At 51.5% G+C, this 12,655-nt stretch overlaps 1 protein-coding gene across 2 annotated transcripts in view; it reads right to left on the reverse strand.

The window, feature by feature from the left end:
* The window catches only part of ZNF423 (zinc finger protein 423), a 342,644-nt gene extending 330,468 nt beyond the window's left edge, over positions 1 to 12,176 (reverse strand). Inside the window, exon 1 of one of the 2 annotated variants that reach the window (XM_052655503.1) lies at positions 12,056 to 12,176. In XM_052655503.1, the coding sequence (XP_052511463.1) occupies positions 12,056 to 12,095 (40 nt within the window). In that variant the 5' untranslated portion in view covers positions 12,096 to 12,176. Of the gene's footprint in view, positions 1 to 7,136; positions 7,179 to 12,055 lie in introns of those variants that run through there. The other variant, XM_052655504.1, reaches the window with a different exon arrangement.
* Positions 12,177 to 12,655: the final 479 nt, after the last annotated feature.

The following is a 12,655-nucleotide window of genomic DNA, read 5'->3' on the forward strand; positions in this document are numbered from 1 at the left end:
GCCAGGGACACCTCAGGCTGAACTGTCAGACATGTGAAAAGATATTGACATCACAGTCAAGCCCTTGACATGTCTTCTCTTATCCACCGCTCCCTTCAATCCACAAAAGGACTCGGGGAGCAAGGAAGGATCCAGATGCCCTGATGGAGGATCCCCCAGATCTGCCCCTTCAGACTTATCACCCTGTGGACAGGTCACTTTAAAAAGTACCTTGAAAAGGGGCTTCCCTGGTAGTCCCGTGGTTAAGAATCTGCCTGTGATGCAGAGGACACTGGTCCAGTCCCTGGTCCAGGGAGACTCCATATGTAGAAGCAAGTAAGCCCATGCACTACAGCTACTGGGCCCGCATGCTCTAGAGCCTGTGCTCCGCAGCAAGAGACGCCACTGCAGTGAGAAACCCGCGCAGGGCAACTGGAGAGCCACCCACACGCGCTGAGGTAAAGAGAGCCCTCGCACAACAGCCAAGGCCCAGCACAGTCAACAGTTAAATAGATAGCTTTTTTTAAATGCATTTTTAAAAAATACCTTGAAAAGACCTAAAAATATCTTTCTAGTTTGTATTATTTTAAAGCCAAAGCATCTTGTGCTTTCCCACTCTTATGTTCCAGGAATTAAAATCTTAAACCATGTAAGACAGATAGCTAGCCCCACCAGTTCCATTCCATTTCACAGATGGGAAAACTGAGGCCCACAGAGGGCACTGTCCTGCCCAAGATCACAGAGCATGCTTCCTCCAAACCACAACCGTCCCATGCGAGAGAAATAAGTCAATCTTAACACAGACCTTCAGTGATACAGGGGTCTTTCTTTTTCATGCTGTTTTATTTTATTGGCAGTTTTCCCTGCAAACACATCCTGTTTTCCTCCTTCCTTCTCCCAACCCATCCCTCAGTCCTGGTGCTATGTGGGGACAAACCGTCCCTGAAAGATGCTGAAGGACCTGAGGGCCACTTAGTGGCGACAGGACCACAGAGTCCTGGCCAGCACTGAGCTGGGTCAAGTATGTCCACTCTGAAGCCCCCTTAGGATTGTGGCAGGAAGAGGGAAGAGGGAGTAGTTTATTCAATTAAAAGTTCTGTTTCATTTAAAGTTAGTATGAAAATCTCATATTGCTTTTATTCTTTGAAAACAGTGTTTTACAAACCAGCACAATGATTGCCACAGTAGCTACAATCTCACAGAAGGAGAGCACTACATGCCCACACACCCTTGGGCTAAGGGTGAAGGGGGAGAATAGGCAGAGAGCATCCCAACCCCACGAGGGTGTGAGGGCTCCCAGTCCTCCAGGAGGAGCATCTCCGGAGGAGGGGAAGGAGGCAGGAGACCACCAGAGATGCCAGCCGGGAGCCCAAGTTACCCATAAAGACATTGTTTTTCAGTCCCTCAGTCGTGTCCGACTCTTCACCACCCCATGGACTGCAGCACGCCAGGCTTCCCTGTCGGTCACCATCTCCCAGAGCTTGCTCAAACTCCATTGGATTGATGATGGCATCCAACCATCTTATCCCTTGTGGCCCCCTTGTCCTCCTGCCCTCAATCTTTCCCACCATCAGGGTCTTTCTTTTCCAGTGAGATGGTTCTTCCCATCAGGTGGCCAAACTATCGGAGCTTCAGCTTCAGCATCAGTCCTTCCAATAAATATTGAGGGTTGATTTCCTTTAGGATTGACTGGTTTGATCTCCCTGCTATTCAAGGGACTCTCAAGAGCCTTCTCCAGCACCACAATTCAAAAGCATCAATTCTTTGGTGCTCAGCCTTCTTTACACAGAGATGGTCTGTGACATGTTCCTGTGAGTTTACCCACTCACTCACTAACTCATTCATTTAGGAATTCATCTAGTCTTTAACCAGTCATTTGTTCACAGTTCACTCATTCACCTGTCTACCCATTCATTCATTCCCTCAATAGCTTACACAGTTACTCATTCACCTAACAAATTCTTTTAAACACAAGGACCCAGAAGCTCAAGACGAGGTCATCTGCAGTCATCTGTAAGTGAGCATGGCATCCCGGAAGCCCACCAGGCTGACCGCATCCCATGCAAAGATACTCTCCCCCTGGGCCAGTAGACCAAGGCCAGCTTTGCTGACTCTCAACAGGGCTGCCCTGGGGAATGGAGATTTGAGCTACTCCCTGTGGCCCCAAGAGACAGACACAGGACCACTGCACCTAAATTACAGGAGGCGGACTGCAACTTCATGGAAAGAGAAACATGGGACATTCAAGCTGAAAAGGCACAAGTTGTGCCATAGAGGTCGTGAGCTCCCAGACACTGAAATGTGTGAGTCCAGGCTGGATGGAACTCGGGATGCCACAAACACATGGGAAGGCTGAAGGAAGTGGCCTCCAAGGTTCCTCTTCAACCTGGGATTTTCAAGATTCTGAGAAGTTCAAAGGCAAAAATGGTAAAGGTCTGAATCTTTGCATCACATGTGCCAGGCCCCTGGCTGCCCCTCTCTCCCCGAGGAGACAGGGCATCTGCAGAGCGGTCCTAGGCACTGAGAATGCGTGCTCTGCTCCTGGTTCCCCGGGGAACCCAGCGCTCGCTGCAGCCTCAACCCCAGGCGACCAGAACCTGCCCCCTCTCTCCATCCCCCCACCCTGGGAGCCTGGTCTCCTCCCTCACCCTCTCCTTGGGGATTCTCTGGAGCTGGTGATTGTCTCTCCTCTTCCCAGGTTCAGACCTGCAGCCTCATGGGGCTAGGGACAAAGCAATAGCTCACGTTCAGAAGTATGCTGTACGTTGCTGGCAGCTATGGGGTCCTGCCAGCCTCCCCAGGCCAAGGGGGTACACCCAGGCCTCATGTACCAGCCCCTACCATGCCAGCTCCTTTATCCAGCCATGCCCTGCTCCCTAACCCAGCCCAGATGGCCATCACTCTGCCTCAGGCAGGTAAAATTCAGTGCAACAGGAGTTAGGTGAACAGTATGTTTTATTTAATTAGGATCAACAGAAGAGATAAACCTCACAGCAGGATAGGGAATGACAACGCTGCAAAAAAATAATTCATGCCCAGGTAACGAAAGGGCAGATTTCAATTACAGGAAAAAATGGGGGAGGAAAAGGTGGCTGGCACCTCAAGGAGAAGAGTATAAGAGTCTGTAGCACCCAGACCGGCGGGCCGGGGCGGTGGGCGCTCTAGGACTGGAAACCAAGGCAACTAAGTGGCCGTTCCACAACAGCTGTCCCTCCCCCATGCCATCACAGACGAACCAGCCTGAAGTGTGCAGGGCTGCTAAGTCAGAGTGGCTGTCTGGGTCCTGGCAGGCAGGTGTGGGGGCCACGGGCCAACCTCACACCTGCCAGTCTCAGTCTCCAGAGGAACGGTGCCCCCAAGGAGAGAGAACGCATGTTCTCATCCTGAGAGTCGCCACCAGATCCCTCAACAGCTCCGAAGCACCCCCTCTTGCCCGGCCCTCAGCCCTGATGGAGCCCTAATGTGCGCTTTGAGCACACCAGTCTCCCCTCTCTCACTGGAGCAAGGGAAAACATCACCAGTTCTCCCAGTCACTGCATCTTCGGGGCCTCTGTTTCTCCTCTCTCCCTGGAAAACAGACGCCTTGAACTGATGGCCTCCTTGGAGGGTGATGGGCTAAGATCCCCCCAACCCACCACCACCACCTGCTTGTCAGCTAAAAATGAATGTTCGTGACGGCTGCACAATGATGTGAATGTACTTAAAGTCACTGAGTCTGCCACTTAAAAATGTTAAGATGGCAAATTTTACATTACGTATATATGTGTGTGTTAGTCACTCAGTCATGTCCGCGACCCCAAGGACTGTAGCCCGCCAGCCTCCTCTGTCCAAGGAAGTCTCCAGGCAAGAATACTGGAGTGGGTTGCCATGACCTCTTCCAGGGGATCTTCCCAACCCAAGTATTGAACCCAGGTCTCCAGGAGTGCAGGCAAATTCTTTCCCATCTGAGTCATCAGGCATCTTACCTCAATTTTTTTAAGGGAAGAAAATGAAAAGTGGTTAGCCCCGACCCCAGACCAGCTAGGCGAGCATCTCTAGGCTCTGAAAGTGGGAATCTACAATTTTAACCAGCTTTACAGTTGGTAAAGAATTTTCCTGCCAATGCAGGAGACACAAGATATGTGGTTTTGCTTCCTGGGTCAGGAAGATCTCCTGGAGGAGGAAATGGCAACCTACTCCAGTATTCTTGCCTGGAAAATTCCATGGACAGAGGAGCCTGGTGGGCTACAGGGGGTTGCCTGTGGGGCAACAGTGGGGTTGCAAAGAGTCAGACACAACTGTGTGTGCACACACACACACACACACACACACACACACACTCTCTCTCTCCAGGTGACGGTAATGAACCCAGGATCCTCTAACCTGTAGGAATCCACTGTCTTCCTACACCCAGGCTCCCTCACCTTTTCCAGCATAAAGCCTTAAATTATCTCAATAAACATCTCTTGCACGAATGAGCATTCAAACTAATGGATTCTCCCAAGTTTCATAGCCCCAGGAATTAAGTTTATTTACATGCTCTCCCTCCAAAATCAAGGCTCCGGCACCTCAGACAGCGCAACTGGTACAGCTGATGCTCTCACCCCCCAATTCTGGCCTCAGGTGACATCAGCCCCAACACCCCCATTAGCTGCGAGAGGGAAATTACTGTTAAATTTGTGAGCCCATCTACAGAGCCCCATTTTATATCCCAATTCAGAAGATGACATGAACATCTGCTTTCACTTCAAGACATTAATTTTCAATTATTGGAGAAAAACAAAATTAGTCCTGACAAATTGCTGGCGAACACAGTCTCCTGTCTGGCGGTTCATAATAACAACTTTGGGGGCCCACAATTAGAGTCCTCGGCCAGAGTTTCCCAATGCGGCCCTGTCATCTGGAGTCAGTGGCAAGTCCTGTCCACTCTCAGGTAGCTGCCTCGTTTCGGCCAAGTTCAGAGAGCCAGTTTGCTCTTCCTGAAGAAGGCAGGGACGGTGGTAGGGGGAGTGTAAATAAAAACCTCCACCCTGACCACTTTTAGCTTCGGACATGTCAAGCCTGCCTCCCTTTCAGCAGCAGAATTTCACACCAGGATGAAAATCACTCCTGAGTTTAAGGGTACCCAGAGTAAAGGCACTTTGGAGAGCCTTATAATTCGCATTTGCCATCTGCAACGGGAAAAGGGTGGGTTACAAGGTTCTCTTACGAGATAAAGATGTCATCCAGGATTCTACATCCAAAACTCACCAGCCCTGGCCTGTGAGTTCAGAATGTTTATTATAAATCTTCTGCAGCAAAAAAGCTGGGGGGCAAAAGGGGTGCTCCCAAAAGCCCAGGACCTTGGTTCAACCTGGGTCAGGAAAAAAAGAGAAAAAAAAAAAAAACAGAATTTGCCAAACTTAAGGACCCCAAAGGCTTCTCCCGTGGCTCAGTGGTAAAGAATCCGCCTGCCATGCAGGAGACTCAGGTTTGATCCCTGGATCAGGAAGATGCCCTGGAGAAGGAAATGGCAACCCACTCCAGTATTCTTGCCTGCGAAACCCCAAGGACAGAGGAGCCTGGCAGGCTACAGTTCATGGGGTCACAGAGTCGGACATGAACTTAGAGAATAAGTATACACACACACTCAGAGCAAGGACCCTAAATCCAGAGCAACCCACTTGATAGGGTTATCAATACCATAATCTCATTTGATGGGCTTTTTATGTATCTTGGCTGCTGTAGTCACTATATCAATAAGAAGCCACTGAAATGTGAATGAGCAGAAGAATTCAGAGATAACGATGTGGCAGTCTTAGAATCTGACTTGTCACAACTGAAACCAGAATGTGTTTGCCTAGCTAATGCGTTCTGACTCTTGAGGGGCAGAGGGGGTGGTCACCAGAGGGAAGCAGGTCAAAAAGAAAGAGAGAAAGAAAACAAAACAATGACAACAACCACGCAGGAAAATTATATCTTTAAGAAGAGAATGAAAAGACATTGCTACTTCCAAAGTCAACTCTGTAACTGAGCTCCGACATTGTGTAATTGACTTTGCAAGTAGAACAACAGCAACGTAACAAAGAAAATGTCAGTGTTTTCACAGCACTAATCTATAACGCTGGGAGGCCCTCCTGCTGTCAGCCAGGGCTGACAATACAATAGCTTTCAAAGGGATATTACCATCATGCTTTTATTCCTGACATCAATCAAGACAAAGAGAATCCTTTTCACAAGACATTAAAAATCAAACCTTTGTACAAGAAGATAGGTAAGACAGCATTCTCCTTAAAGACAGCCACACGGAGCAATCAGCTAATTGGCGCTCCTTGAAAGAGATAAAGTATTTTTATTTACTGAGTGTACAACCCCAATCGTTGGCTGCCACCGATCCCCGCAGGTAAGCGATGAATCAAAAGTTTCCATCAGCATTTCCCTCACTGCCCCCCCCCCCACCTCTCCCACAGTCAGGGGGAGCTGACAGTATCAAAAACTTCAAGCAGAATATAACCAATCCAGACTTAATTAGTCCATTTTGGGTGTAAAACTACTCTGATTATCGACTAATTCGACTAACATGCTTATACACAAAATGGCCTTTTGAACTGACAGGAATTTGCAGAAATTGTCAGATTCACCAATCAAGGTGTATCAAGGCTTTCCCCAGCTACTCATGGTAACAGGGAGCCTGCTAATAGTTTTCAAGGCATTCTGTTGTAATTACCTGGACCCAAAGATAAGAAAGGAACCCCGATATCTATTGCAAACATTTTCAAGATGTGAAGATAATATTCTTCACAAATACCAGTGTACCACAGACAAGGTCCAGGAAAGGTAAGTCCATCTTACCTTCGGACAAACAAAGAGTTAACTAAACCCACCCATCCACCTCAGTTTAAACGAAGAAAAAAAAAAAGATAGGGCCATAAGGACAGATAGCCCTCCTCAAGACAGTTTTGGATGCCTGCAAAAAGAAGTTAGTGACACCTACAGAAACCTGCAGGTCCAGGAGCAGGGAGTTAAGAGGTGCTAACGTTTGCAAGGGTTCATTATCTACCCCCTCTCCAAGCCACTGAAGTCACACAGGCACCATGCCAAGGGGTCCAAGATACCATGTCCCATATCTCTTCAGGGCTTGACAGAGCCACTGCAGTCTAGGGGACACCAGGCCCCTAGGAAGGGGAGAGAGAACTCACTCCGTTTCCGGCAAGAGGTCCCTCTGGAACTTGGAGCCAAGGTGTTCTGTGACTTTTCTCTCTGGTACCCAACAGACCATCTGCCAAAAATACGCAAGTGAGTCCAGTCACTCAGAGACAGAAATGTTACTCTGTACATGTCTGCAGCAAAAGAGGGCGTGTTTACTTTTCAGACAGAACAGGACACCGCTGTTGGTTTTTAAACACTGTCTGAACAACAGGTGCTCTTCATTTTACTGCAAAATGGGCTGAAACGTCAAACGAAGAGGGAACTAGCCCCAACACTGCCTTGAAGAATCCATCCTCCTACCACCATCACCTAAATCAGCCTGTTTTCCAAGAGCCAGGCAGCCGTCTGCAGCAGTGGAGGGTTCCTTTGGTTTACACATCCAAATGAACAGTTAAGAGAAATCAATGCATCTAATTGCCAGACTATTAAATCCTACATCAGGGGAAGAATTCCACAGCCACCAGCTTAAGAGTTGGCTACCGATATAGCAATTATTGCAACTTTCTATTAGACTGAACCAGACCTGCAGCTTTAGTCTCCAGCTAGGAATGCTATGTCAGACGCTGCACTCTAGTTTCCTCCTCCCATGGTTTCGCCTCCTCCTCCTCTGTTACCATGCTGTAGCAGGCCACCACAGTGCCAGGCTGGTTTTACCCAGTTTCTTCACAACTGTAAAGTCACCGGCATCTTGCACCTTTCGTGCAATGCACACTCGGCACCTTATGGTTAAACATTTAGCAGGACCCTCCTGTCCAAGACACATAGTTAAACTGTATTGCTTATTAAGTTTTCGCATGAAAGAAGTGGAAGAATCTAAATGGCAATTACTACACATAAAGGATGTTGTCTAGACTAAGACAGGTCCCTCCAAAGCTGAAAGTTAGTGATCTCACTGAGGAAGGGGGAATTAAATATTAGGATTAAATGTTAGCTGCCCCAATCCACATAGAAAGCTAAAGAGCCTATAAAGCATTTGTTTTGCCCTTCCTACAAGATCATGTACATTTAGCCAAACAAATCTCGACAATTTACACTTGTATGTGGTCTCGGCTGAATCAAGAAACCTGTAACCTCAGAATGCCTCTATTTATTACATCTCAATTATTTCCATGGAAACACAAGCAGTGTGGAACTACACTGTTCCCAAGTCCTTAGACCACCAAATTTATAAGATGGACTTTGGAGGAGCTATGGGCTGGCAGGAGCGGAAGATAGAACCAGGGGAGGGGAGCACAGAGAAGTCACCGGGGGTAGTTTCAGGATGTCGGGGTTGGGGGTGCGTGGACACAGCCTAAGTGCTAATTAATATTAAGAACTGTAATTAAGAGGCAGTTGCTCAATGGAGAAAAATCAACAGCATTACCAATTATTCAAAAGTTTTAAGCCAGAGCCTGGGAAAAAAAAGATGTGTTAATTTTCCATATAAATGGAGAGGCTGTTCTGTGGATCTGAAGAGGCAGTGTGGGTACAGGGAGACAGGTTAACAAACCACCTGATTTCATCAGCCGAAATAACATCAGTGAGATGCGATGGGAACGGCCCCGGAGAATGAGGCCAAAATTATCAAAGGGAACAAATCATCTCACAACAGCCACACCACACCACCGGGAAACAGAAAAGGAGAGAATGGTGTCGGAGGGGAAAATCGGTCAGAAAATGTGACTTTTGTAACATTCATAGGTTTTTTGGTATGTATCGGGTTTTTTTTTAAATCACAAGGTTTTTGAAAACCAATGAGGCTATTCCCCCCACTGCCCTACTACCCGGCCCCCTTCCCTATTTGTTGGGTGTGCTCCCTGGGTTTTCCAAAGAAGGACAAACATCCCAAGGGGCATAAGTGACCCCACTCCAGAAGGGGGGCTGTGTCTGTGAGTGGAAAGTGAAACCCCCCCACCAAGGCCTGTTTGATTTTCAAAGCAGCAATGCCGTGCTTTCAAATCATACTTTCTGAGCATCCATTAGAAACTGTTATATTTCTGTCTTTCCTTCCTGCTATGGGCTTTCACATTTCCGAGATCAATTATGAACTATACCGTCAAGCGACTTTCACAGCAGAATGTGCGGGCTAGGGAAGTCTACAATGCCTCTACTTTAACCCTGACACACAGCGATGGAGGCAAAATAAAATCAAATACAATCTAAAAGGCACCACTGTTCCTTAAGAAGCATCTTTGAGGTTGAAGACCTTGTCATTTTAAACACTTGGTATGGAGCTGTCCACACTCAAGCATACACTTTTGAATATTGCTTTGGGGGGGAGGGGGGAGGCAGTTCTTGAAAAGCAATAAATCCTTCATGTGCTGTAACTCTTATCTATTCAAATTATCTTCTCTCTTAATTCCTCCCTGAATAAGTGGCTGCATCTCCACCCTGTTCACCCCAATAAACTCAATAAATGGCGAAATGGTGAGAGGCACGAGTTGGAGCTGCTTTCGGAAAATGCAAAGAACTGAGGGAAGAAACAGGATCTCAGACTCCAGTGCTGTGTGGTTGATATTTACAACGCTTCTCAAAATGCCTACCCTGGCCTTGTTCCCACTTTGCTGTCTTCCCCACCACCAACTGGGTCTTCCCAGGTGGCTCAGCAGTCAAGAATCTGCCTGCCAAGCAGGAGACGCTGGTTCAATCCCTGGGTCGGGAAGATGCCCTGGAGAAGGAAATGACAACCCGCTCCAGTATTCTTGCCTGGAAAAACCCATGGACAGAGGAGCCTGGCGGGCTGCAGTCCATGGGGTTGCAAAAGAGTAGGACATGACTTGGTGAATAAACAACAAAACAACAATCAGCTTGAATTCTCTGCTATATACGTTCATATATATATACATCAAGAGAAACATTCATTACAAATCACGTCCAGGCTCATTTCATGAACGTTTGCAGTCTGATTCTTGAGTCTTTCTCAGAGATACACAGAGTGGTTTTAGAATTAGGTTCCAGCAACTCTGAAACACCCACCCATCTATTCCCAGCAAATTGCTCTACCTTTGCCTTCTGAAATAAGGAGGTATGGAGGCTTGGGTTGAGGTTAGAGGTGGTAAAGTTCTGCATCTTCCTCTGTGAAAAATCTGCTTCAATACACAGTTTTAATTCACAACCAACTGCCCAAGTTAGATAGAAACCCCTTTTCCAACGAGACTCCAATTGTACATTTTCTTCTGGGCCACCTTAAGTGGCTCTTGAAGGAGTGAGCAGTGAGCCAGGGAAAGAGAAAAGAAATCAAATATTATTTCAGGCCGAGAACACTTCTATTCAGCACAAGGACAAACATCTACCGTCTTCCTATCCGGCTCTTGAGGTGTGTCTCTCTTCTGGTTTCAACCAGAACACCCTGTAGACCCTGCAGTTCTGTGGAACAGGTCTGGCTGTCCACGACTAGGATGCCTGCCCGGGTGAGGGGAACAAGACCAACTTCTCTCAAGGAAAGAGAAGAATAGAGAGCAGCCAGATTGCCGAGTTCGGACTGAGTTGGCCGCGTCTCACATGACAAGGAGAATCTCTGTTGACTGCCCGCGATCTCCTGGGACTTCGGAAGGAGAGCAATGGCGGGTGTCCCACGACCCTCCTTGCCAGATTCAGTCCCAGCCATTCCAGCCTGGAGCAAGGCTGGCAGGAAGGGAGCGGAGGCCCCTGAGCCTTCCCGCGCAGGCCTCCAGGAAATGAACTTTTCAGAGCAGAACTGGGCTCGGGCCAGAGGTCATCAAGAGAGTTGGGAGAGGACAAGGGCCTCGGGACTTTTGGCTCCAGAGATGTAGCGGCTTCTCATCCTGTCCTTTCTCTATCATCTCCCAGCGCGGGCAGGAGGCCGGGCACCCACCCGGGGGGACTGGAATCGGGACAAAGCAGCAGGCGAGGCCTGGAGAGGCCAGCGGGTGGGGAAAGAGGGGCAGGGGAGGAGCTCAGTTGCCCTCACGCAGCATCTCCCCGGGGGGCCTCTGCTCTCCAGGGGGCCCGCTCGGGCCGCAGGCGCTCGGTAGAAATAGAAAGCGAGGCAAGGACAGTGTGTGTGTGTGTGTGTGTGTGTGTGTGTGTGCGCGCGCGCGCGCATGTGTGTGTGTCCTCAAAAGTGTGCGTTCTGGGGATCCGATTCGAGAAGCCGACCTAGGTGTCGAGAATGTAGGTGCCCAGGGTCGCGTCCCGGGAGCTCTAGGCGGAGGGGCGCGCGCGGCAGCCGCTTCGCTCCCCTGGGGATCCGCGTCCCGCCGGCGCTGCGCAGACAATGAACTCCTGGCGGAGGCTCCCGGCCCGGTTGGCCTCGGTGGAGGAGGCAGGAAGTGTGGGGGCCCGGGCCGGGAGGGCGGCCTGGGCAGCGGGCAGGGAGGGGGCGCCCGGCGGCCAGGGCGGGGACCCGGGGCGCGCGCAAGCAACGCCCGACGACCACGGCGTCCCGGGGCGACAAGGCGTGGACAGAGGAAAGGCGGCAAGGCCCCGGGCCCGGCGAGAGCGGCCTCGGAGCTACCGGCCTCCTGGGCGCCGGTCCTCACCGCCTCTTCCTTCCTCCCGCCGCCCGCCGCCGCCGCCGCCGCCGCCGCCGAGATTCGCAATCCCCGCCAAGTCGGGCCCGCACCCCTTGATTGGCCACGCGGGCCCGGGGCCCGCACGGAGGGAGCAGCGAGGGCCCCTTGGCTGCGCCCCCCGGCCCGGGTGCCCCGCGGGCGGCGGCGCCGGGCCCGGGGAGGGTCCGGGTGGCTAGGGTGTCCGCGGCGTGCCCCCTCCGCCGCCTCCGCCTCCCGCTCGCGGCTTCCTCCTCCCCCTCCTCCGCCTCCGCCTCCGCCTCCGCCTCCTCTGCCGCCGCCTCCTCCTCTCCGCTCGCTCGCTTGGGTCCCCGGCCGCCCGCCCGCTCGCCGGTCCCTCCTCCCTCACTCCCTCCCTCCTCGCTCGCTCGCGCCTCCGCCGGGCCTCGCTCGCTCACCTTTCACCGAGCGCGGCTTCGCCTGCTTCCGCCTGGACATGTCCGGGGCTCCCGGCGCTCCGTCGCCCTCCGCGGCCGGCTCCCCCCGCCGCCCCCTGCCGCTCCGGGCTGCCCTTCTCCCCCTTCTCCTCCTCCTGCCTCTCGGAAACTTTTTTTTTTGCAGCCGGGTCGGCAGCTGTGGGGAGCGGATCGCAGGTCCGGGGCGGCCTCCCTGGGGGGGGCGGCCCGGGCCGGCCGAGGCCGCTCCGGGGCGGGGGGAGGCCCGGGGGGCGCGCCGGGGCCCTGCCTGTTGCAATGCGGCAGCCGGGGGCTCTCGGTCCCAGCGGCGGTCCCAGCGGCGCGGGGAGTCCGGAGGCCACTCGGCCGAGCCGAGTTATGCAAAAAAAAAAAAAAAAAAAAAAAAAAGCCGCCCCCCTCCTCCTCCCCACCCCCCGCCGGCCCCCGGCCCCTGCGGCCCCCTCCCTCCCTCCCCCACCCCACCGCCACCCTCACCCTCCTCCTCCTTCTCCTCCTCCGCCCCTTGCCGGATTTTTGTGCAAAGTTTGCAGGCGTCCGGCTACGCAGCCCGGTGCGGAGCTCACAATGAACCCATCTGAGGAG

Source organism: Budorcas taxicolor, chromosome 18 (assembly GCF_023091745.1).
Source record: "Budorcas taxicolor isolate Tak-1 chromosome 18, Takin1.1, whole genome shotgun sequence".
NCBI classification, from domain to species: domain Eukaryota; kingdom Metazoa; phylum Chordata; class Mammalia; order Artiodactyla; family Bovidae; genus Budorcas; species Budorcas taxicolor.